The sequence below is a fragment of the Cyprinus carpio genome, chromosome A10, assembly GCF_018340385.1.
Source record: "Cyprinus carpio isolate SPL01 chromosome A10, ASM1834038v1, whole genome shotgun sequence".
Classification (NCBI taxonomy): Eukaryota; Metazoa; Chordata; class Actinopteri; order Cypriniformes; family Cyprinidae; genus Cyprinus; species Cyprinus carpio.
This window is the reverse complement of record NC_056581.1, coordinates 3,886,390-3,914,287: the sequence shown is the minus strand read 5'-3', so window position 1 is coordinate 3,914,287 and position 27,898 is coordinate 3,886,390. Positions and strand designations below refer to the sequence as shown.

The 27,898-nt window shown below is 37.9% G+C and overlaps 1 protein-coding gene across 1 annotated transcript in view; it reads left to right on the top strand.

The window, feature by feature from the left end:
* The window catches only part of sh2d3ca (SH2 domain containing 3Ca), a 52,083-nt gene extending 26,151 nt beyond the window's left edge, over nucleotides 1–25,932 (top strand). The window contains 10 exon segments of the mRNA XM_042764776.1: nucleotides 15,123–15,249; nucleotides 17,333–17,760; nucleotides 18,651–18,725; nucleotides 19,010–19,110; nucleotides 20,247–20,731; nucleotides 22,560–22,675; nucleotides 23,808–23,979; nucleotides 24,233–24,344; nucleotides 24,638–24,844; nucleotides 24,990–25,932. Coding sequence (XP_042620710.1) covers nucleotides 15,123–15,249; nucleotides 17,333–17,760; nucleotides 18,651–18,725; nucleotides 19,010–19,110; nucleotides 20,247–20,731; nucleotides 22,560–22,675; nucleotides 23,808–23,979; nucleotides 24,233–24,344; nucleotides 24,638–24,844; nucleotides 24,990–25,165 — 1,999 coding nt within the window. The 3' untranslated portion in view covers nucleotides 25,166–25,932.
* Nucleotides 25,933–27,898: the final 1,966 nt, after the last annotated feature.

The window sequence follows — 27,898 nt, the reverse complement described above, 5'->3', positions numbered from 1 at the left end:
TTGTTTTGGTCACAATAGAGGGGACCACTTCAAGGCCATCAGTGGGGCTGCAGACATTAATCTTGATAGGTAGAATGAGTCACGCATGTAGGATACATATGATCGGTGAAGGGGGTTTAAGACACAGCTTGTCCTTTTGAACTCAGTCTTTCTGTACATGGCCTTGTCTAGTGTTGAAAATATGGGCAGTGACTTGGCATTTTGTCTTATCAATGCACAGGGTTTAGTCCAATATTCTTAGTCTTTAAAGTTTTGTATGAGGTGATGTTATATCCATTCATGTTGTTTTTGCAGTGTTTAAAAAATTATAGAAATTTGTGTCAGACATGCATGAGACCAGGCTGATGTTTTCTCTTGTTTGAGCATGTTTGATCAGTTCAAGCAGTTACCATGTGTTTTCTATCTCTGTGACGTTTGAATGAGTACTAGTGTCTTGTTAGACTCCAAATCATTCCATCAGGACTCCAACCTGTCCTCTATGCATCATTCTGCATTACCATTGCACCCATCACTTTAGAAGAGCCACTATAGTGAATTTCCGTTGACAGCTGAGAATTATGCCATGCTTGAAAACACAATACATTAGAAAAAGCTCAAAAATAAATTTTTATTGTCTGAGATTGAAGAGATACCACCCACCACACAGAAACCAAATCACCCTAAATGACAAAATGATGATAAGGACAGATTAGACCGTTAATTGCAGTAAATGAATTCAACTGCATTTCAGCCGTACCTTGACGAAGTAAAGTCAAAGTGACGTGACATACTCAGAATTCTTGCTCTGCATTTAACCCATCCAAAGTGCACACACACAGCAGTGAACACACACACACACACACACACCGTGAACACACACCCGGAGCAGTGGGCAGCCATTTATGCTGCGGCGCCCGATGGGGGTTCAGTGCCTTGCTCAAGGGCACCTCAGTCATGGTATTGCCGGCCCGAGGCTCGAACCCACAACTTTAGGGTTAGGAGTTGTGGGTTCGAGTCTCGGTCCGGCAATACCACGACTGTGGTGATAATAAAATTTAAATTGCGGCAAAAAGGGCATAGCTGGAATATTTTAAGCTTCTTTAGACTGCTGTGTTGTCTGGATTGGATTAGTTATAGACTCATGTAGAGCATATAATCTCCAGTTTTGCATTGTATGTTAAATTGACTTAACCCACTTTTGCTAGTTGTGTGCAAGGCAGGGACTCTACTCGTAGTCATTGGCGCATTGATCAAAGGTTCTCTATGAGAAAAGTAGATGTAGGAGAAATATAACTGGGAAATTATGAACATCCAGAAGAGTGGATTTCTCATCGAAGGTCTTCGAAGGAGTCTTGTTCATATGCCTCTCCAGCAACTACAGAAAAACAATGACATCATGTTCAGGGTGGAGAACGAGAGCGAGAGAAGAGAGAAAGGGACATTGACATCGCAGTGGGATATTGCTGGCTAATTCCTAGTGTGTGTGGTATGGTTTAGCACATGCTGAGAAGGGATAGTGTACGTCCAGTGGGAGATTAGCTAAGCGGCAACAAACACGCACACAAACAGTCTGGTGTGTGTTTATCTGTGTGTAAGGGAGTTCCCCAGCACTCTTCATCTCTGCTCCCCCCATTCCAAGAGGAGTGCATCATCTGCAGTGTCACCATGGTGACAGGCTCACGCTCCAGGACAACCCCACCCCCCATCCCAACCCCCATCAGAGACACTGAATAGGCTGCTCCAGTCACCGTGTGGCTGTCAGAGACACTGAATAGGCTGCTCCAGTCACCGTGTGGTGTGGTGTGTGTGCCTGCTGGCACAGACATTTGCGTGTGTGTGCATGTATTTGTGCACACCTGAGCTGAATGAACAAAGCCCTGCTCTCTACACTTTTTCCCATCCTATTATAAACTCCCATTAGCACTTGTTTCGTTTTTACGTGTGAGTTTAACTGTGCACCGCTACAGTGCGACCCTATCTGAGAGGTCACGGGCCACCCGCCAATGCATGCCCCTCCCCAGCTGTACATGAATGAAAGTGAGATCTCAGCACTCCGCCACTGTCTATGCTGCCAGCCAATGGCATGCACCGTTGCGGAGCTCTCCGGAAGAGATGACATCATCTCCAGCCAATAGTAGCATCACTCAAAGGCTGACTGCTGCAGGCTCAACAATGTAATGAAATATACAGAGAAAGTGTCTTACTGAGGTGAGATAGAAAGGCGCAGAAATGCAAGGAAGCATGTTGGGATATCCTTTTCATTCAGTGCAAACACCAGATATGATGTTGAAATGACCTCAAAGGCATTCTGGCTGCTATCAGGGGTGGATGACAGAAGGGCAGGTGTGTGTGTGCATGTGTGCCTGACAGTGATATCTCTCTGTGACCTGCCAGCCGGCATTACGAGGCAGATCTTCTTGCCTCTGTGTGTGTGTGTGTATTCCTATTAGGGCGATATATCTTGCCCTGGGTTTGCTGACCAGTTTGTATTTTCAATAAGCAGCAGCTATTAACATTCAGTAAATACTCCATGACTTAAGCCAGAGTGGTAACATTTCAATGCGCTTATGTGGCAAGGAATAAAAACAGACCTCGCCCTTTTATCTCTCTTTAACTCTCTAGGCTTGAAATATACTCTACATAGGTATACAAATGCACATGTGAATGCTTAGCTAGCATATTGCTGTCATCCAATGATTGCTGGCACTCTCCCTTAGAAACTTAAACAAATTTAAGTATCAAAATTACAAAGATTGGTCTGCTAAATAAATAAATATTTATTTATTTATTTTAATTGTTAAACCAGGAGATAAAAATCATCAACAGATGTTTCGGCTAGCTGCCTTCATCAGTATAACAATTCTTTGTCAAGATTTGTTCAATCACAGTCCAATCTTTGTCATTTTTGAACATATATAAGTCTTGGCACCTTACTAGCTGGGAGAGTGCAGTGAATGCATCGATTGGTTAATTTAAGTATAAAAACAGCATAGTTTAACTCTTCCGGTTTTAGTTCCTTTTCTGCAATACTTGACATTTAACTCAGTCGCTAATTTAGATACTTTTTTGAGCAGCATCAAAACCTTCACACAGAATAAGAAAGCACAAATATTTGATTGCTGTGTGAAGACAACCATAGTTACACACACATCAATAGCATTGTGGCTCCATCAGAGAATGATCCATTAACATTTTCTCAAAGCACAAACACTGCCAGTGCTTGATATGTGCTTTTTCCGCCACATCCTGTCATCTTTTCCCCCCTCTATCTTTCTCTCTGAACGTCTGAGAGATGGATGGAGGATGCAGTGGAAGATGCCTGTAAGGTTACAATCATAAATTCACTTGTATTGACCTTTCAGACTGCCCTTTCACTTTAAGCCAACACAGCGATTCGTTCACGTCCAGAAATCCAGAAACAGATGAACCGGGTTGAGTTTAGCATGTTGAATTTATTTTCAATCTGTTGACAATCAGATGAGTAGGTCCATGTTCATAGTCTTTTTACTTTTATTATATAACTGATGCTCCCCAGAAGTGCTGCCCAAAGTCTTTTATTGAACTTGGTTTCTTCATAATTTCAACTGGTATGTCTTCCAGGCTGGGTAATTAATCTACAGCTGACATTTATTGATTAATCAATCGGATGTGTCTTTATATTCCTTCGCCAGTTCACCCTGCTGCAGTTTTCTCATTTGGGGCAGTGCCCAGTGCGGCGTTGTGGGATGTGCGGTTTATTTGAACATAAAACAGCCCCTGGCCTTGCACTTTTACACTAGACTAATACAAAGATCTGTTCACACACACACACACACACACACACACACTCAGACACACACACACACACACACACACACTGTTCAAACAATCACACACACATAGACAGAGATGATGCTGATTTTAATGTTTTTGGTTGGTTTATTTTTTAGTGTTTTTGGTTGGGTTAGTCCATCAGTGCCTTGACCCAGTGACCCCTCACAGCCTGTATACTGGCTCCTAATTGGTTGCTCTCTTAGAGAAACAGGAAGCAGGGGTGTCTCCGGATGGCAATGGCTCATTGTGACAGTTCATGAATATTAACGCTCGAGTGGTCAGGTAAGGTGACTGTCAGTGTTGCAATAATATTGCATCATTTGAAAAATTACTGTCCTTTTCAAACTCAGTGAGCTGCCTTGCTGTCTGCCGCCTGCACTGTGTTTGGAACAGGTCTAATGAGTCAATTACCATTACTGTTTTTCTAACATTGATATTTGCCACTGGAAGTCATTCATTTTCGGCTAGAGTTGTCAATTTAAGGCAAATTTATTGACAGGAATGCAGCAAAGTTGAACAAATTTCGCTCACAAGTGGCTTGATAATTGATTTCAGTAGAGTTTGGGTTGGCAAATGTTGCTAAGCTAGCAATGTGATGTTATGATAATCATAATACAGAGCACATGTATATTGGGTAAAAATATTAAATTTTTTATGTTTGTTTAAGCATTCCCTTATGAAAATTAACCCATGGTTTTTACTACAAAAAAAAAAAAAAAACCTTGGTTATACTATAGTTAAACTATGGTAACCACAAATTAACTGTGGTTTTGTTACACTAACCATAGTTTAACCATGGTATTTGTAGTAAAACTGTGGTTATACAAATGGTAGTCAATATACCAAAAGACTGTGGTCACTGCACTTTTACTATAATAAAACCATGGTTAATTTTTGTAAGGGTTCATTCAGTTTACAGTAATCTACAGTAGTTCATTGAGCCAGTCTGCCACCTTTTGAATGATTTATTTGAAACAGATTAATTTTCTGGAATTGCTGTATTAGTGAAGGATACAAAGAAATGCTGCCTTAAAATTTGACCTTAAAATCGCAACAAAACAAGTAGCTAGCGATCCTTCATTCTACATACAACTACAAACAACATCAAAAAATGTAATGCAGGAGTTGGTTCAATTTATCAGTTGTTGATTGAATGGAAACAGATCTGGAGAAATCCAACATACATCATCAGGGAGAAGCATGTCATTACAGCAGAAATCAAATTGTGATATTTTGATGAAATCATAAGGATAAAAAAATGAAAGATATGCATGGAAGAATCCTTGTGAAATAAGAGTGAAATTACAGCAGTTAAAAATGTCAGCACTTGAAGTTAAACACCACAATCATTATGTATTCTCCCAACATTGTGTTTTTTACTCTTTGTGGGAATTAAAATCTTGAACGAGGCTCCCGCTGTTTCTATGATTTCAGCTTTTTGTAGCTGAGATGCTATTTGGCTAATACGGATGCCGTGAATGTCGAGGCATTTATCTGCAGAGATATGTTCTTTCCAAACCCGTGATGAAAGATAAGTCATGTGTGTTTTCCTGTGGTACTTGCCCCCCTCTATGACACCATATGCCCCAAACCCTCAGAAACACACTTGCTTTGAGCTGCTCCCCAAACACATAGAGACCAAACCACCCGTAGACCCCATATGGCCAGTTTTCTCTTGCTGCCAGTCCTCTGTCTCTATCTCGTACGTGAGCCCGGAGGGAAGAGGATAATCAGGATGTTTCTCCTGTGCCTGTGAACATAACAGGCCCATGTGTCACAGAGCTGCATTACGAACCAGCAGAGGCACACAATAGTAGCACAAAAAATAAATAAATTCACGCAGTCTTATGGTCCCAGCCACAAACCACACGAGACGTGGCCTTGCATACAGGTTGTGATGTCATGCATGAGAATTTTTAACTAGGGTGAAACAGTATTACCAATGGAGACTGTTGTCATTTCAGGCAGTTTAACCTTCTCTTTAGTAGTTTCATCATTATTTTGCTTTTTACCTCATTCTATTATTTTGAGTTTGTTTGTTTCTTTGTTTGTTAACTAGATTCTAGGATTCTAGGGGATCTGTGAAAATTTTAGAGAGAGAAACAATTGGTTTTACAAGATGTATTTTTGAGCTCTCAAAATAAACTTAAGTAAATGCAATGTAACACACTTTTAATGTATATGCTTTTGATATTATTACTGTTTATTAAGTGTGCAATTTGCAATTTTTGTATTTGCAATTTTTTTACAACAATAACAATAATAGTAATTTATTATTATTTTATAATAATACTGTTTATTATTTACATGTGTTAAATTGATTTTTTTTTCTCTTTACTTTTTGGATAAAAATAAAATAAGAAAACATATATTATAATACTGTTTAACTTTCTGATTTTTTTTCTAAAGGCTATTTGGGAAAAAAATGAAGGGTTTTTATATTATATTATTGTTTTGTTTTATTTTTTTTTCTTCTTCTTATTATTATTATTATTATTATATTGACTGCTCAAGTGTAAGAATAAGAAATAAAAGCCAAATATATGAGGAGGTTTAAGTGGAGAGTCACACATCCCTGCCACTCACACTGGCAGGAAAGAAATAATGAACGAATCTACTCTTAGACAGCCAGTCGCATGCAGTTATCCAGCAAATCCCAGTAATTCCCAGCATTCTTCAGCTGAATTAGAATTGTGGAAGCTAGTTCATAATTGATACTTAATTATGAATCTCATCTGGAACAATCATTACATATGCATAGGAAATCATTCAGACCCTGAGGCCTGATGGATCACAGGAAGCACTCAGGCTTTATAGAAATGCTTGAACTGGAATATATGTCAGCACACCCAGAATTCCCCACACGCCACAACAGCAGATCACTGGCCTAATGTAGCAGACAGAACAGCTGGCTGATGGGGTGTCGTCCACATACATCCACCCAGAATTTCCCCCTCATTACCCCAAGACACATCTCACCGCCCTTGAGATGTCCCATCAGAGGGGATCAAGCAGCATTTCCATGACAACAGCACAACCAGGTGTTTGCTCTCCAAGTGTTGAGGTCACAGTCTTGGCACATGAGACATCGGCCCTTTCACACACACACACACACACACACACACACACACACACACACCACACACACACACACACACACACACACACACACACACACACACACACACACACACACACACACCCGACCCTCTGGTGAACACGGCAAAGCAAAATGCCACGCGTGGCATGCAGCTGACAATCATGTTTGACAGAAGCCAGTGTGTGCGTTTGTTTTGATGTGGGACTGGCTGTATCAACATGCCAAAGAGTGCTCCTTCATTTTTAATGGGGAAAGAGGGTTGCCAATAACAGGAAGTGCAGGGCAGCTTTGAGATGACCTAATTCCTGCTCTGCTGTGAGCTGAGGTCATGCTGCGCTCTTCAAACTTCTGCTGCTATTTTTTATTAAGTGGATTGCGGATGTATGTGCATCCCTATAGAGTAGTATCAATAAAAAGTACCATGGTACAACCAGTGTTGGGGAAAGTTACTTTTAAAAGTAATGCATTACAATATTGCATTACTCAAAAAAAAAGTAACTAATTGCATTACTCAGTTATGGAAATGAATGTCTTCCACAATAACAGACCCGTGTGTAAAACTCTTGGATGTATTTTTAAAATTCTGTGCCACTTTCACATACTTTTGAAAACCCAGTGTTTAGTTGATCCTGATAAGAGCTCATCATCACTGTTGTAAACATGACAGCTTTCTTCTTCCATGAGGTGAGGTGGTTTGGTAACAAGGCATGTTTGTTTCCTGGGATAATGTTAAATAATGCGACACACGTCTCCTAGAAATCCTGTATAATTCAACCAATCTGATGGCGATTTCAAAACGCCCGAAGTGTTTCCAATTTTGTGTGCCATATGCTAGAACTCACAAAAAATATTAATGCATTAGGTATCATCAACCAACAGTGAAGTTTTATCAATTATTCATCTAAGTTAATGATAATTTATAAAATGACTTTTAGATTAATATGGATGTTATTTTCTTCCAAAAATCAATGACCAATGTGAATTTATACATCTATATTTAATAATAGAATAGATATATTATGACTTTTAGATTTATTTGGATGTTTTTTTTTTCTGAAGCTAAATCATCTGCATACATTTTATAGCTTTCTCATTTTATATATTCTTACTGTATGTCAATGGTTTTCTCAGTTGTATTTATTTTTATCTTATGGAATATTAGGAAAACGAAGTTGATAATTTGATGAAACATAACTGAAGACCCCATTAAGTCTCCAAAGTTATGAAAGAGACTAACTTTCGAGCAATAACATTTTCAGACACGTTCCACTGTAATGGCTCAGAAAAAGCACCTTGGAATCCCATGTAAATACAATCAGTAGTACTGCCACAGTATTTTTTATTTTTAATGTTGAATTTAAGAGTTTGCATAGACCCTTTGGTGAAGCAGATGGCAGCCGTACAGTCGGCTTCAAGCCTACAGACTTCAAAGTCAAGAGTCATTGAGCCTAAATTTGTCTGCAAAGCACAAGAGGGAGAAACAAGTGCAATGAAAAGACAGAATGAGAGAGAAACCGCAGAGAAGGGGAAGGATAGAGAGATCGAGGCTTGATGCCAAGCTGGAAAGACTGCTGAAATTATACAAGCAGTTTAATATGTCACTTTGTACATTTGTAAACCTTGAGTTAACATTCTTATTTGCATATTCAGGAGCTCAAGACAAACTGACACAACATGACTTGTTTTAATAATTGCTTGTTCATCTGTGAAAATGTCATCATATTAGTCTGGCTGTTTTAAACAAATAATAGGGTATCTTGTTTATTCCAGTAAAAACATGTGCTGTGGTCTCAGCCCGAGGTTTAAAAAGATTGTAACCCAGGCTTGAACACAGTGTGAAAAACCCTAATGCATAGATTTGTATACGAGAAAGAATTATGGCTAAACACACAACAAAACTGTCCTAATTTTTTTTTTTTTTTTTTTTTTTATGGGGTCTGATATCACACTGAGCTTACGAATTAGTTCATGATCTAGAGTGCATCATTCCATGCATACTGAATTCATAAAATGTTTCAGATTCTCTGGTCATGCAGTATGAGCACTAACCCTGTGCTGTGGTTTCTCACATTGCTCCGGGACAGTGATTTAGACACTCGAAATATGGAGATAAGAACTGTCTTAACTTCATGCTGTTTATTTACAGTAACTTTTCTTTTAGCTTTACTGAGACTCTCTGGATTCAAGGTTATGTATTGTATTCTTCCATTAAATTTAGTGTAAGATTTAGACTGTTTTGGCTGAACCTACAGGTTGGATATAATGAATAGTTACAGAAAATTCTGCCATCATTCACTCCATTCAAAATATATAGTCCTAATTGTTTTCCTGAACATACAGATTGTTCTTGTCCATATATTATCCTAAAATGGTACAAAAGCTGTCACTGGGCTGGAACCTCAAAAGGCAATAATATATTTAAAATTAAGGTACTGATAAGCACATTTAAGGTACTTACATGCACCCTTTATATGCAAAGGTTTTGAAAAGGTATGGCCCCAGTGACAGTTTTTATACCTTTTTTCTAAGAGCAACCATGCAGAGAAAATAGATGATGATTTGTACTGTCATGCTCCAAAAAGAACCATAAAATTACCTAATAAGCAGTACATGGGCCTACTACTTTATGCTACTGGCATAAAATCTGCAACAGCTTTTTGCAACAGCAAGCTGAATTTGGTATGAATTTAAGAGCTGTGGCAGACGGGAAAATTTCAATTAAATTTTGGCTTCAGATGACTTGAAAAACAGTCCTTTTTCCATAAATTACTGACAATTTTCAATTTATGGACAAAAGCAGATTGAAAATTCTCTTATGGTCTTCTTTTGTGTTCTGTGGTTAAAAAGGAAACAACATGAGTGAATCACTGAGTAAAGATACGTTTACACAACAACGATGTACAAAAAAATGGAAAAGATTTCAACAGAAATTACTAAAAATGCTGTAGTATGCATGCCAGACCAGTAGTTGGAGATGTCAGTTTGTAAGGAAACATTAAATGCCTGCACACATATAGGCTGAACATGTAATATGCATGTGCACGACATCACCGTTTTCACAAATTCGGTTTTTGTAGTTTACACGGAGACGATTATGGTACAGTTTTCAAAAACGTGCACTTTGAAATCTGTTTAAAACGTTTGCATTTTCAGGCCCTCAAAACACTGTTGTCATGTAAACGAACGTCTAAAATGCATTAAAAAAAAAATCCTGTTTTTAGTTGAAAATAGTGTCATGTAAATGAGAAAACTTTCATCCTTGAATGACCGGTTTCTTCAAGAAATCAATGTCATGTGAACATTTAGCCTCTTGTATTATAATTAAGGTCATCTTACTGTCCTGAACTGATCTGAGATCAAAAATATTTAAAGCATGTCCATTTACATCTCTTAGGTGTGCACATCATCAGCTTGGTATTGCTGTTAATAGAGTCATATGAGCTGTAGTGCCTCATCTGACCCGCATATGTGTGCGTTTAGCAGCAGAGAGTGTGTTTGGGTGTGTGTTTGAAACAGAGACAGACAGACCAAGAGAGGAAATCTAAGAAACAGAAATCATTTTAAGATCTAATATGTTGGGATGTAGGCCAGTGATGACAGATATGGGGATTTAGGGGAGATTTTGGGTGGTGTTAAACAGCACGGATAGATGAAGGGATAATGCAAAGATGGTTTTCTGGGAGATAAGGACATGATAGGGGCATTAAGACGGCTTAAGGTGGGATAAAGGGACGGCAACACTGCATGTGCAGCAGATGGACAACGTCTTAAAATCAGGATCCATGGGTCAACTGGAGGGAAAGGTCACAAGACTGGGTGTATTCGTCAGTGTCTATGTAGATGGAAAAAGCTTAAACCTCAAACATAAACACTTAAAAGTTAAAAAAAAAAAGGTTTGTAATACAAAATGTCTTATTAACATTGTGTGATTACCCAGATATACCCTCAAAGTCTTGAAACATACTCTGCACTAGTGGTTGTACTTGAGTTGACACTGAACATCAAATAGTGAACCAACACAAAATGTCTTTAAAATAAAACAATAAAAATGAATTGCATAGAACCAAAATGATGCACAATTATTTGCTGCAGATTGTGCATTAAGCATAAACCTTTAAGGGGGACTTTAAGGGGAATATTTGTGGGCATGTTAAAGCTGGAATACACTACACAACTTTTAAAATCTGAATAGATTGTAAAACGCTAGATATCATACACTTACCGACTTTGTAAACGGTCACAGGGGAAAAACTGGCCACCATACACTAAACAATTGAGGACAATACACTACCAGAGTTGCAAGTCATTCTGATCACAACAAACTGCATTGGGTCAGTGCTCAGAAGGGTCGACTGGATTAGCTCTACCCCAGAGAGCAGACTCAATGACAGGCGCTGACCTGTGAAGCTTTATCTGCTATATCTGCGGTTCGCGTTGGCCTAATGGTTTTTTGCGTCTATGCTTTTCCTTTCACCCAGAGGAGCAGCTGCACTCACTCAGATCTGGTGGATTAGGTGGGTGGGTGTCTTGGCTAAATGGAGCGGCGTGATTGGCGGAAGAAGAGAATGGGGGTATTGAGTGAAATTTGGTGATGAATCTTGCTGGATGTTATTCATGACAAGCCATGGGGGTTTGAAGATAAACACCTCTGAATGGGTTGGTGTTTGTGCATGAACTTACCCAGGGATTTTAGGGCAAATGTGTCCCACAAGAAGCAATAGGAGAGGGAAAAAAATTCACAAATCAACTGAAAACTGCTAAAAAAAAAAAAAAACTAGCAGACAATGATCGAGAACTCATGATGCTATCATGTCTACCTTGTCTAAAATTTCCAAGCACAAGTATTCATAGTTCATTGTAGTACAAATGGAATTATTTAATAAAAGTATATTGTTTCTAGAGAGTGGCATCATAGACCTTCCATAGTAGATGCCATATTTAATTTGACAAAAGCACAGTTATGAAAGACACAAGTACAATTCGTTTAATATATCGTAAGATTCTAGGTCAGAGATATTCAGTTAAAGTTTTAGAAGGTTCAGTCTCTACATTTCCTTCTTAGCAAATATGACTTAAATGAAATGAGCAGTGTGATTTATTGTACATTTCTAAGTTGGCAGCAAAAGTACTTGTAAAAATGTGAAATAATAAATCCTACATGGACAAAATAGTCTCAAAACTGCTACTTAGTCTAGTATACATGGTGAAATGTGAAAATGTGCAGTTGTTACCTTAAGTAGCCATTTCTAATGGATAAATACTTCTGTATCTACTTTATTTTCAACAGAAATCCATTTCTATAAAAATTGTGAACACAAAATATATTTATGATAATATTATGGAACTGGTTGGGGTCTGAATCCTACTATTTGGTGACTGTTTTATTGAAGGTTGTATCTGATTTTCAGAACCCATGCTTTCTGGTTTATTTGTCCTCTGGAAAATGTGGGAAAGCATATCTGATTGGATTGACATTCAGGTCTCCAACTGCATAACAATTAGACTGGACTTAACTCACTGAGAGAAGTAGATTTTATATCCCAAAAAGTTTACTGTCAGTGCTGTCTCTTTGCTGCTTGTGCCCTGTCATGTTCCAGGAAGTATAATTGTTTTTCACAATGCATTGGCCTCTTGCTTTGTAAAATGTGAGGTGTGTGTGTGTGTGTGGTGCATGAGACATATGAAGGCACCAGGCCGACTAACACAATAGGAAGTTTCCATGACAACCAGAGCTTCAGTGCTGGGGGGGTGGTGTGCGCAGCATAGGTCCTATCACCCCTTTCCATCTCTCCTTCTATCTCCTGTGTATCTTGAATTTCTTTCTGTCCCTGTGCCACTGTAGAGGTTGCATTGTGCATTTGTGTGTGTGTGTGTGTGTGTGTGTGTGTGTGTGTGTGTGTGTGTGTGTGTGTGTGTGTGTGTGTGTGTGTGTGTGTGTGTGTGTGTGTTTGTGTGTTTGTGCATGTGGACAGGTCATTTCCCCCAGCATGTGCTTCATTAGACTGCCAGAAGCGCTTTCTCTGTGGAAGAAAGAGGGCAGGGAGAAAGACCTTTTAGCCCTACAGGAGCAGCTCTAAGTGGGGCAAGGGGACTTGAAACAGCCCAGGTGTCTCTCTGGAGTCTTCAGACATCAGTGTTTGAAAGCAGAATACAGCTCGATCTCATTCAATCTCTCTTCAGGCTCTTTAATAAGTGAAACTCTGCAGAAACAATTCATGACAATGCATGCTTGCCAAGGCTTATTCAGAACTCCTGTCTCCTTTCTAAGATCTTCTGATTCTCTTGCTTTTCTCTCATCTCACCTCACTTTGTCTCGTCTTTTCTCATATCTTCTCTTATTGTCTCTTTTGTTGTCTCAATTTACCTCCTTTTCCTATCTTGTCTAGCTCGTCTCATCATATCTCACAGTTTACATTTTGTCTCATCTTGTCTTTCGTCATCTAGACCATTCTCTTCTCGTCTCAGCTCTTCTTGTATTAATTCATCTCTTGTTTTCAACTTTGCTCTTGCTCTTGTCTCATCTCACTTCATTTCATATTGTCTCGTCTCATCTTATATTTTCCCATCTCATTTCATAGTTTTTGCATCTTTTCTTAACTTGTTTTTTCTCGATTTTGTCTCGCTTCTCACCTTTGTCTCATGTTATCATCTTGCTTCAATTAATTTAATTTGCATCTGTCTTGCGTTGTTTTCTCTTACTCTTATCTCCTTTCATGTTGTCTTCTATGATCTTTTCTTGTTTCAAGTTTTGCATCTTTTCTTTTCACTTGTCTCACCTCACTTCTTTATGTCCTGTCTTTTCTGGTCACGTCTCTTCTCATCTTGTCTCTTCTCTTCTTTTCTTGTCTCAATTCACATCTTTGCATCTCGTTTTGTCTCGCTCTTGTCTCATATCACTTCACGTCGTCTTGTCTCATCTTATCTTTTCTTGTCCCAATTCATCTAGATTTTGCCTAATTTCTTGCCTTGTTTTGTCTCACTGCACTTTATTTGTCTTGTCTTTTTCTCATCATGTCTCTTCTCATTATGATTCACCTCTTCTTTTTGTATTTTGTCTTGCCTTGCTGCTTTTCTCAGCTCATCTTATTTTCTTCTCATCTGTTCTCTCGGAAGCACAGTATGGGTGAAACTTCATATAAACAAGTTAACTCACTCCTTGAATAAACACTAATAAAGTTGGAAGAGAGAATTCCCAAAAATTGGAAAAGGGTCATCTGTCTCCTGTGAGAGGCACCTCTCATAAGTCAATATGAAGTACTCATATCAGCCTAGCACAGTTATCGCTCACACACTGGGTTTTCCCTTTGGTCCCAAATCGAGAATATATGAGACCAGAATATTGTACCTTGTGGCCATCTTCAAGCAGAAAAAGACAATTACAGACGCCTATATGAGGTTACGAAGAGGTCTGGTTAGGCCCAGGTGGTGGATTCGGCCCCTGGAGGCAGAGACAAAAGCAATAACTCTCTACACTTGACCTTGCCTCACTATCTTTCTACACTTTACACACACACACATACACATACACACACAGCCAGTTAAATGACAGTGGGACTGCTGAAATCTAGCATCTTTTCCTGATCCCATGTGTAAAAGGCAGTCGAAGAGGGAAAGCAAGCAGATGTTTAATCACTTTACCTTAGACAGAGAGAGGAAGAGACCATTAGAGTGACCCAGGATTGCAAAATTGATCCCACATCTCCCATATTCACCGGCTTTGAGCTCTGTTAGTGCCCTAAGCTTTGTCTGTTGTCTTTCTGTTGACTTCATTACAATGCCGCCTGTGTTTGGATTAGTTTTCCTGTGTCACAGAGGGTCAAGACCTTCGCCTTGAACTGTCACACTCATAGATTATGCATTATTTCTACTGGACACAGAGTGCCGTTGTCTGAACGAACACACTTAAGACGGTTCTTTGAGTGAGACGAACAAGCCTCGCCCTGCATTGTGTATTTGTATGCTTTTATTTGATTTTAGCAACATGGTTAGATGTTACATAAATTATAAAGACGAATATGTGCAGTGAAGCTCTGTGTGACTCACATTACTTTTTCATTTCTCATATGGATTGATATGTCAGTTTGATGAGTGAGGCAATAAACCTTTCCGTTGTTGTTCACGAATGTTTTGTTTTTTCTCAAGGTGATCAATAGTGTGCTGTATCATATATCTGTGTGTTCATGAAGTAGGGCGGTGTGACTTATCTGTTGGTTTTGTGTGTTTTTTGCAGTTCTAAGGAGAAGTACCTGCTGGAGTCGCCCCCGGAGAAACTCAGGAAGGAGCTGGAGGAGGAGCTCAAACTCAGTAGCAGTGACATGAGGAGCCATGGCTGGTACCATGGCCATATTCCACAAGAGGTGCGTTACTGGGTCTAGATTTGCTGTGGTGCAATCTCACGCAGCCAGAATTTTGACTAAACGGAATAGGGTCTGGTCCACTTTGCAACCTATTCAGGATCCTTTGACAAAAAAACAACATTTCATATTGGAAGTTAATTTTGGATTTGGAGGTGGATTTGTGTCAGATTGATTATACCACAATAATAAACACAAAAAAATGATGGAAGCTTGTTTCTGCCGTTTAAAAAGAAAATACATAAAAAAAGGTAATTGTGACTTTTTATCTCACAGTTTACATCTCGCAATTCTGAGATTTTTTCTCAGAATTGCATGATATAAAGTCGCAATTACATGTTATAAAGTCAGAATTGTAAGATATAAACCTGCAATGGTAAGAAAACAGTGAGTCTTTTTTTTTCATCTAAATTGTAGTTTATAACATGAAATTGCGAGGTTATATCTCAAAATTCAGAGAGGAAAAAAAGTCAGAATTGCAAGTTTAAATCTCGCAGTTCCAATTTTATTTCTCACAACTGCAAGTTTATATCCTGCAATTCTGCACAGTTGTAAGTTTATATCTCGCAATTCTGGGGGGGAAAAAAAGTCCGATTTGAGATGTAAACTCGTAATTGTGAGGAAAACAATGTCAGAATTGCGAGTTTATGTCTCACTTCTCACAGTTGCAAATTTATAGTTTATGGTGATTTTTGCAGTGATACCACAGAAGAACCCCAAAAGAACCCACAGGACTTTTCAGTGAACAGTTAGTTTTTAAGTGCAAAGAACATTTTAATAATTTGAAGATGTTTACAGAATCTTTTACCCTTTGTTTCCACTATAAAAAAACGTTTGTACAATGGAAAGGTTCAGTTGATGTTAAAGGTTCTTCATGGAACCATCAATGCCATTAAAGAAACGTTAAGTTTAAGAGTTTAGTTTATTTCCTACTGGGTGCTTCAAACTCTAAAGAACTTTCAAAGATTTGATGGCACTAACATGGAAAGTGATTTATTTAATTCTCAAAAGTGCTTGTTGCATCATCCTGGTACCTTTTCATTTAAAAATCATGTGTCCTTAATCTTGGAAGTCGCGTAAAGCAAGCCAATAAAATTTGAACTGGTGATTCACTCAGAAATCAATGGCTATACCTTCCTAAAATCTCAAACTGTTTTCTCAAACAAATGGAGCAAAGTTTTGGAAGTACCAGTGTTTCATTCTATAGAAAACTGCCTACAAATGACTTCCAGTTGTCTCTGCATATTAAGTGGTAATGGATGAAAGTATTTTAACTTCAGAAAGATTACACACCTCAACACAGAGAACAATGGATGTCAAAGGGAAATCCACACTATGATGTCCAAACAAGTTTGCATGTAACTGGAGAAGTTGTTCAATTAAAACCTTTGTTAGCAGTTTTACAGTTTTTTCTTTGTGCATTCTATACATGTGTTTGTATATTGTATATTTGCTTGTTTTGTGCATGTTTAGGTTTTTCTGTTGGCGTGTGTGTGTGAGAGAGTGTGTTTGTGTCCTTTTTTGCACCATAGAACTGTCAAACTACAGCCCACGCTGTCTCTACTATGAGAGCAGCCATCTGGGCATTAGCATAATATATTCCTGCCCAAGCTGGAGTAAAGAGAAACTCCAGCCCCCTCTATTAAAAACTATAGCTAGTCGCCATGGCGATACGCCCCCATGCTGCACTTCTGACCTCACCAAATGTACTGTTGTGCCATCTGCTGGCGCAGAGGCATGTAGTACATAAAGTATCACATCTGTGCCATTTAATCAACTATCTTTAAAAACTTGTGTAAAATATACAAGTTATTCTATTGATTCAGTTGCTAACACAGTGATTTAAAAATGTTGACGCAAATGACAGAATAAAGAATGCTTTCAAATACCACAGAAAATAATTTTAATTAATTTATTTTAATTTAAATTGTGTTTATTTAAAAAACAAATGATACATTTCAACTGGAATGTTCTGGGAAAAAAGTGTCAAAAAAGTAGCATGTTGAGCTGTGGTGCTTATGTGGGAAATATGTGTTTGAGTCCAGCTAGCATAATAATCCCTGTTCTTTTATTTGTGTCAACACAGGCCTCAGAAACTTTGGTTCTGCGTAGCGGTGACTTCCTCGTACGGGACTCGCTGTCGACCGTGGGTGACTATGTCCTCACGTGTCGCTGGCAGCAGGAAGTGATCCACTCTCGGATCAGTAAAGTCCTGGTCAAAAGCGGCCAAACTAAAATCCAGTACATGCTGGAGCATGAGAGCTTCGACTCTGTCCCCACGCTGGTCAGGCACCACGCTGGCACGGGACGACCCGTGTGCCCACGCACCGGAGCTCAGCTGCTGTGTCCGGTCAACCGCACGCTGCCGCTGAGGTACCTGGAGGCCACGTTTGCTTTGGCCGGTGGGAGACCGGGATCTGCACATTCACCATCGACCCAGAGGGGGGCGCACATCAAGAGACGAAGCGTTACCATGACGGATGGACTGACGACAGAGAAGATCATTCCTCACAGGTAGACCTTCATCATCATCATCATCATCATCTTCTTCTCAAATAATAAAGTAGCTAACTCATAGTGCCTTGTTTTGTTTTGTGACCATATTCATGTTTTTTTAGTGACCACCAGGAGTTAAATTGGTTCAGAGTCTCAAAATAACATTTTGTTTTGTTGTTTTGTTTTGTGACCATAGTCATTTAGTGTTTTAGTGACCACCGCGACTTAAATTCGTTCAGAGTCTCAAAATAATATATTAAAGTATTTTGTTGTTTCTTGCTTTGTTTTGTTGTTTTGTTTTGTGACCATATTCATTTAGTGTTTTTAGTGACCACAAGGATTTAAATTGGTTCAGAGTCTCAAAATAATACATTGTTTTGTTTTGTTTTGTAGTTTTTTTTATTTTTGTTTTTGTGACCATATTCATGTTGTTTTTTAGTGACCACAAGGATTTAAATTGGTTCAGAGTCTCAAAATAACATTTTGTTTTGTTTTGTTTTGTTTTGTGACCATATTCATTTAGTGTTTTAGTGGCCACCAGGAGTTAAATTGGTTCAGTCTCAAAATAACGTTTTGTTTATTTGTTTTGTTTCTATAGTCATTTAGTGTTTTTAGCGACCACCAGGAGTTAAATTGGTTCAGAGTCTCAAAATAATACATTGTTTTGTTTTTTGTTTTGTTTTGTTTGTGACCATATTCATTTGGTGTTTTTGGTGACCACCAGGTGTTAAATTTGTTTAGAGTCTCAAAATAACTTCTTTTGTTTTGTTTTTTTTTTTGAATATATATCTTAATCTTGAATGTGTTCAGGTATGTCGGTTCTGAGATCAGTTATATTAATAGGTTGTGTACACACGTGCCAAAGATGCAGGAGTGATGTGCTCATGTAGGATGTCTTGTATTAGCAGTGCGGCCCAGCCTACAGAGCCAGATGAGCCTCAGACAGTCGAGCCAGAGGTGAAACCAGCGGAGGGCAGCAGCTGGTGTGTGTGTGTGTTTATGTGCGTGTGTTCACAGCTGGCACAGACACCCTCCCACTCACTTCTGTTTCCCACACAGATGTGGCCACATGGAAACCCTTCACCTGCTTCTGTGCATGTCGTCTCTAGCAGCACTGAATGTGTTTTTCAGCAAGCTTGTAACTGTGGCTTATAAATTGTTCACCAAAATTAGAAGCTGAAAATGCTATATGCTTGATTGTTTTGACATGTAAAATGTGTTTTGATATAAAGAATGAAGGATTTAATAGCATGTTTGTCTTCTCCAGCCCCTCTACAGTGCACCATAAGGATGCCATGAGGAACTGCGCCATGAGCATGGATCAAATCCAAGAGTACCGCTGCCCGCTATCCCCTGCCTACAGCTCCAGTGAGTCCACACACATTCTCATGCATACATCTGAATATTTAAACCCACTGATTCCATTAGCCCACCCAAAAAGTAAAGGTTAATGTACATCTAGGTGGTTGTTATCACAAAATAATCCTAGACAGGGTGATCAGGACCTTGACACGAAGTGAATTACTGATTTGATTTGAAATATGACATTAACTTCTGTGAAGAAAATACATTCTTGGCAAGCTTTAAGCCAAGATGACCAAACAAGTTCAAACATTTAAGGTACTTATTACATATGATCATACTTATTACATACTTATTACTTATGATCAGCACTAACATAATAACAGGGACATGAAATATTGATTTGAGAAGAAATTTTAAAAGTTACCTATTTATTATCTTATAATCCATTAGTGGACATTCACACAGAACAAATTTTTGCTTTGAAAAAACAAGAGTCGCAGGCAGTGTACGGTTTAAGAACGTTGTGTCCTGGGCAAGATGCAAGACACAAATACAATGGTCAAACACATCGATCTAGCACATGTTTACATGGAAAAGTAGCACTGAGGAATAGAAAAACGCATTCTGTGAACAGCCCCATCTAGTGAGCAAAAAAAAAAACCTTCTGCACAATGAGACGAACACTACAACAATATAACCATTGGCCTGCTATTGGGGGCCATTCACACAGAACTATTGAGAAGTTAAACTTTTGAAAAACATGTCTCTAAACCTTGCATTTCACTGACCTGCATCTTGTGTTTTTAACTGCAAAATGCAAGACAAAATGGAAAAATGCAAGGTCTATGGACAAGTTGAACTTTTAACTTGAGCGTTGTTTTTATAGTATGCCGTGTCATGTACGAGACGCTGCAAAAGATGCAAGAAAAATGGTCAAACATGTCCATTTAGCACGTTTACATGTTTACAGTTACTGAGAGTCACCAGCTACATTTGAATGAAACGGAGAGAGAGTGTCCGTGGTGTGATACGACAGACATGAAAGAAGAGCCAGCCTCTGATACCTTGTTGAGCGGACATTTTTATTGACAACAATCATTATCTGGGAATAATTGAACTCGGAATGTTGCAACTGACCAATCAAAACCAAGTGTTTCAGAGAGCCACGTAATAACCTGTTATTTTGTTTGTTTCTCCAGTCTCCCGCCACAGACATGGCTCAGGTGGGCGTGTCCTCGCCGTGATCCCGCCTTCTCCAGTGATGCGGCGCTCCAGCGATCCACATCTTTCGCCATCCTCCTCCAATAACAACCTTCCCTGCTCAGACATGCCCCCCAGCACCCACTCCACGCCTGCCCACGGTTACCCGTCCGAAAGTTCAGAGCAGGGCGGAAGCTACTGTGAGCTGAGACCCGGTCAAGTCCTCATTGCTAGATGTAAGTGGTGAGTATGGGGGTTGGGGGTTGGGGAGGGCCCGGGCTCTGGAGCCCCAGATGGGGTGGAGGGCTTCGTGCTCCCCCTGGTGGAGACCAGCTCCTTCTTCAAGCCTGGGAAATACCAGTCTACTCTTCTGCCAGCTGAGAATAAACCTCTGGAGATGAGTGTGTTGAAGAGGGTGAAGGAGCTGCTGGCAGAGGTGGATCCCAAAACAGCCGCCAAGCACATCACCAAGGCAGACTGCACGGTAAAAAAAATACTATATAATATATATACTACACTATATATAAAATTCTCTATACATTACTATTTTTTGTTAGCATTTTAATAAATTGTATTAGTGTACCAACTACACTAATTAGGTGCCAAGAACAATACATCTGTAACCATAAAATATATATTCTGCACTCTATTTTGGCAGGAGATAAAACATTATAACAAATGTTTCAGCTACTGACATTCTTCTGTGTGTTGCTTCACTGCTTATTAGGAATTATATGCAAAGCAAGGATTATTGTTAAGTGTTCACAATAAAACAATCAATCCACAAAATCCAGTTCAACTCCATCTGAAACAAACGATAATAATGGGAACAAGTAACACATCAAAGAAAAAATCCTGTTCGGGAATATTGAAAAATAAAATTATAATAATAATTTTAAAAAAAAGAGCTCAAAATACACATTTAATAATAATTAATAATAATTAATAACAATTAGCAATGGTTCAATCAATGGACGTTTTTCAGGGTTATGTAAGAGTGAATTGACTGAAATGTTGCTAATAAAATTTCACAATGAGGCAAGTTTGGGTCATGACAGAATTTTTTTTTTTCGAGTTCCTGAATTTATATTAGAATTTTATACAATGCACCTACAGATGATTTGATGTGAGGCACAATTTTTTTATTTAATGTAAATGTATTTTTTAAGTAAATTAAAATTTTTAGAATTGAGTAAAAATATTATTCAATTTGTATTAATTAACGGTTTCTTGCTCATAATTTTTAAATCAGTTTTCTAGAGACATTTTTCAGTTGCCTTGTTCACAAATGTATAATTAGGTCAAAAAAACACACCCATTGTGTTTTTCATATTTTTACCCATAAAGCCCAGGTTCAGTTTTTAATATAAAGACTTTTAGTTGGTTAGGTTTTACATGGGTGCATATTTGTAATTAATGAAAACTACTAATACTACTACTACTACTACTAATAATAATAAATACTGCTTTATTGTTAATTATATAAAATGATATTTTATATTTATTATAAAATCTAATAAGTCAGTGAGAGCTGTACAAGAGATCAGTTTCTTCAGGTCTGGTCATGTGGTCTTTGCTTTGGGCCAGATTCAACTTAAAGCCCATATATATCTCTGCTATATCATAACTAGCCCCCTTAAAAGAGATAGTTCACCCAAAAATCTAAATTCTGTCATCATTTACTCACCCTCCAGAAGATAGTTTAAAACATGTTGACAGTAGCCACTGACTTTCCAAAAGGTTTTTTTTTTTAATATTTATTTATTTCTTTATTTTTCATACTATGTAAGTCAATGGCTACCATCAACTGTTATGTTACCAATATTCTTCCCAATATCTTCTTTTGTGTTCAACACAAGAAATAAAGGTTTGGGACAACTTTAGGGTGAGTAAATTATATGCTTTTCGATACCTGACTGATATCGCAAATTATTGGTTATTATTAAATAAATTATTCTTACATGACCCAGGACAACATTACCAGTTCCCACACACATTTACATTTCCAAATAATCCCAAAGAAGTACACAAACAATGACCGGTCAAACCCACGGCAGACAGACAGAATGACATTCGATTGGTTACAACATTACGTGAGGCACATGTGAAGCTGACTGATAAAGTGTTGTCTTCCATTAACATCTAAACCTTCAGGGTTAATAAACTCTTTCCACACTGCTGTTTACCACATTCATCATGTGATGAGTTCAAGGGTAATTACATGTCTTCTGTTCTGACTGTGAATATATTAGGATGGAAATAAAGGGGTGGGGTTGAATATATTGCTCTTGTAACTGTGTGGCCATCTGCAGGTTGCTAGGATACTGGGCGTTACCAAGGAGATGCAGAGGATGATGGGAGTGAGCTCGGGGCTGGAGCTGCTGACTCTTCCGCACGGACACCAGCTGAGGCTGGATCTGCTGGAGAGGTGAGACACATCATATATTATTTTGACATATCAAAATCAGGACACGCCGCAGACTTCAGCTGTTCTGAAGTTTTTATTTTATCTCATTTACAGAATTACAGATAATGAAAATAATTCAGAATAAAACCATACAATAAAAATTAAAACAATAAAATAAAGACAATAACTACAGTTTTTATTAAGCATTTATATATATACATACATATATATATATATATATTTTTAATATAATGAATTGAATAAAAATTATATATATAATGAATATATATATCTATATAATAATATTGAATATATATATGAAATGCATCAATAAAAACTGTATATATATATATATAATATATATATATATATTATATATATATATATATATATATATGCTATATAAAAACTATATTTATATATATATTTATATATATATTATATTATTTATATATATATATATATATATTATATATATAATTGAAAACTGATGTTATTTAGTGTTTTACTTTTTCATAAAAGTATAGCAAGAACACAAACCAAGTTTGGGGTCAGTAATATGTTTTTTCTTTGAAAAAAGAAATATGAAATGAATACTTTAATTAAGCAAGGATGCAATAAATATATCAACAGTGTCAGTAAAGACATTTATAATTGTCCAAACACATTTACCGCATGAAATATTAAGCAGCTCAAATGTTTTCAACATTGATAATAATAATAGTAAATGTTTATTGATCAGTAAATCAGCATATTAGAATGATTTCTGAAGATCATGTGACACTGAAGACTGGAGTAATGATGCTGAAAATACAGCTTTACATCAAAGGAATAAATTACATTTTAAAATAAATGAAAATACAAAACAGTGTTATGTTAATAATATTTGGCAATATTACTGTTTTTACTGTGTTTTTGATCAAATAAATGCTGCTTTGGTGAGCATAAGAGACAAAATACTCCAAACATTTGAACATATAAGTTGAAAATGAACACAGCAATACTCATATAAATCTAAAAACATACATACATAAAACAAGCCATCGTAAGTTTTACAGATATACAGAAAAAAAAAAAAAAGTTTACTAGCAGTATTGATAAAACAGCTGTGTTGAATATATTTGAGTGATCAGCTTTGTCTCTTGTTCAACAGGTTTTACACCATGTCTATAATGATGGCGGTGGATTTGTTGGGTTGTACGGGCAGCACAGAGGAGAGAGCCGCCCTCCTGCATAAAACCATCCAGCTGGCTGCTGAACTCAAGAGCAACATGGGCAACATGTACGGATTCGCTGCGGTCATGAGAGCCCTGGAGCTGCCGCAGGTGAGAACACACACCCGTCCTCTCAATCCACAGCATATGAGGTGCCATTCATGCCAGGTTAAGTGCCAAAGTTTAATAGCAAGTTTAAAAACAATAGTAATGCGTAATTTGTATATCAGAATAGTATTATTTAGATGTATTATTTGTCGTTTGTAACTCGTGCTGATCATTTTCCAGTAAACGCACAGCTATGAAGTAGTTCGGGATATATTACAGTTATATATTTCTGTATGTCCTGTGATGTTTGGTGTAGATCTCGCGGCTGGAGCAGACATGGATAACACTGCGACAGAGACACACAGAAGGCGCCATCCTCTATGAGAAGAAACTTAAGCCATTCCTGAAGGCCATGAATGATGGGAAAGGTAGAACAGGGTGTCTTAAACAATGTTCTTCAATGACAAAATACTGTTACTATTCTACACTACAGAATGTTTATTATAAGTGACATTAGAAACTCCTAGGCAAAGAATCACATGGTAGTTTTATTGTTATTATTGGTTGTGGTTTATATATATATATATGCAAATTTTTGTTTTTTTTGTTTTTTAGTTATTGGCCGATATATTTCTCTGTTCGGACCATAGGTGTCAGAAGCAGCTTTTTATTTGATAGCTTTTTATTTATTTATAATTTTAATTGTTTATGAATCTTTCAGAGACCTGTGTCCTCTCGAACACCTCTTTCCCTCACGTGGTGCCGGTGTTGTCTCTGCTGGAGCGGGGTGTGGCGGCCGGGGAGGCGCTGGAGTCCTGGGAGAGCGTGGAGTCTGGAGTGGACGTGGTCATGAGTCACCTGGAAGCAGCACGAACCATCGCTCACCACGGAGGACTGTATCGTACCAACACCGAGAGCAAACTACAGGGTAAACTATTAACCTGTATTACAACTCAAATATAAAATCCAAGCATTTAATATAAGACACAATTAGTTAACTTTACTAATGTTAGCCTAAAATGCATGCAGAGATGTACACTTTGAAGATTCAGGCTCTCTCTGTCTCCACACAGATTTCCAGGAGCGGAAGGAGGTGCTGGAAATCTTCTGTACAGAGTTTCAGATGAGGCTTTTATGGGGCAGTCGTGGCTCTGAAGGCAGCCAGGCTGAGCGCTATGAGAAGTTTGACAAGGTCCTCACCGCTCTGTCCCACAAGCTAGAACCTCCTGTACGACACAGTGAATTATAGCACCCCCGCACCCACAAATAGTATGATCCCTGACCTTCCTGTCACTCCTACTCCTGGACCGGACCATGCTTTTTTGGGGGGAGCCGGAGAATATGATAATGAGCGACTCACTCTGCAAAACAAGGCACAAAGGGGGACAGGCTTTATGTGAGCATGATAGTGCCTCCTGAAGAACGCAGACGTGAACTGCAGCAATGGAATGAAATAAAAATCTTAAGCCAAAATCTCTTCTTAAGTGGTGATCAAGGGCACTTCCTTTTCAAAAGAGAGAATGTGATGAAGTGAAAGTTGACTTTAACCCAAAAGGGTCTGAATCCTGTTTTATGTGAATCCATGATTTAGTCTCCATCAGCTTTTATGTCGATAAAAAGCAAGGATGTCTTGCAGAAGTGACGTGTCTCTGTACCGGAGATGAGACTGCATTGACGTAACATAGTCATGATTTATTGCTGGAATAGACTGAACACACACTCACTTTTCAAATGTCTGAATGTAAGTTGCCAAACCATGAATTCAAACGGATGTCTGCTGGTTAAAGAGTCTTATTTTTATGCTCATTTTTAGGTTTACTTCTGTGTTTTTTCGCTATTGTCACGGCTTTATTGATAGAAATGGAGTCGACAGTTACTGTGAGGAATTGGGCCTTCATTTTTAATGAGTGTCTAACAGATGCTCACATTCACACTCTCTCCAGGTCTGACAACATTGCTTCTCAGAGCGCTTTGGTTTCTGTATGTGTTAGTGTAAGACAGAAGACATACTGTTTACTTTCCTCTCTTTTTCTCATTCTGGGTTTTTTATTTTTGTCTAAAGGGGTCATATCATGAGGAACGAAATTTCCTTATTTGTAAATACAGAGTTCATTATAACTATCAGAATTAAAAATCCAGTGCAAAAAAGGCATTTATTTAAACTAAATAGCAAAACTAGATTTTGGCATCTGAAACTCGAGTTCATTAGCATATGGCCACCTACTTTACACATCAACATCACATATTGGGTGTGCAGTCATTCTGCTAAACACCAGAAGAGCTAATGATAAGAGTAAAGTAGTGAAACTAGTAAAACCCTCCACATATTGTGCTGTTTTTGGCTGTGTGTAGCACCTACAGCTCTGCAGATCTTTCTAAAGGATCCCAGTGTTGGAAACAAGTTCATTTTCAGTGCTAATTGTTTTATGAATCAGTTACATGGGGCAGTACAAACTATATTAGCAACCATGCTGTTGATTTGTTTTTTATTTAAAAACCACAGATAGTGTATTTGCATAAAGTCTTAAAGGCACAGCAGCACAATAACAGCCTGTTTAATTCCAACATCAGAAAGAGGGTGGAAATGAACATGAAAAACTAAATTATAACAGAAAAAATCATGATATGACCGCTTTAATATCTTTCATGACAGAGACCATGCTAGTCAGTATGGTCATGGTAATGAGGTTTAGCTGTCTTATAGATACATAATCAATGAGACTAGATCACAATGAATGTCAGTGTGTATTAAGTTACTTAAGAGACTCATATAGCCAAACTTTACAGATCAAGTCCATGCCCAGATCATCTTTTGCAAATCAGCAAAGACGTTTGATTTTTCATTCAAACATTCAAAGTAATGTTATGGCAATAAGTTACAAACTAATATATGGAGGATCATTGTGTTAGTCATTTATGCTAATGCATATTGATCATATTTAAGATTAGGAGTTTAACTAAAACTTCCTATTTTGATGCATAAATCATCCATTTATCCAACAGATATTAATTATACCTCATATAGCACAAATCTGTTAAGGAAAGGTGGGCTACTTTAAGTTATCATACATACAATTTTCACTTTGGTGGGTATAATGAAAGAACAAACAAACAAACAAAAAAATCCATGGAGTTGGATGAGGGATTGGATGTGGGCTTTTTTGATTCAGGCCAGCAATTAGCCACCCAAAACACCATGGCAACACCCTATAGTAGCTGCACTGCAACACTAGGACCAAGTTTGAAAGAGTTTAGCTAATAATAGCAACAAGTTCATTAAATTCAAAAACATATTCATATTCTGGTAGATTTAGCCAAACAAAACCCAAAGTCACATACATATACCTCTTTCAGCAGTGTAAATGTTCTACCCTTATTTCTGGGTACAATAAACAGAAAAAGTTGTAGGTATCTGGATCTAACGCGATTTATTGTGTATCATATACAGGCTGCTATACTTCACACCCAGTCTATAAATGCACATTTCCAGGGAATTTTCTGAAGGTCTTTTTCAGGTATCTTAATAAAGGCAGATCTGAAAGTAGATTATGCTATCTGTCACGGATAGGGGAGCATTATAGGATGAAAAGTGGATTATATGCAATTTCACTTTTAGCCAGCAGAGGGCTCTGTTTAGTAAGCTAAAACAAATAATAATAATAATAATAAAGGGAAGTAAGTTTTGAACCTTTTGAATTTTTTTTAATAAGGCCTGCTGGTCTAGGACTGTAACTTGTGTTTGGTTTCTCTACTGTAAAGACAAATGTGGGACTATTTCGTTTTGTAAATAGTTACCCCTAAACGGTTGATGATATACGAGGTGGACGAGGTCACTTGATTGCATCCTTTTATTATGTGCTGTACATACTGGTATATCATAAGTTTTGCACTCTTTTTCAGAAAATAAAATACAGTAATCTTGTGTTTTTGTGCTTTTGTTTTTTTCTCTAAATATTAGGCTATTTATAATCATGTTTGAGTT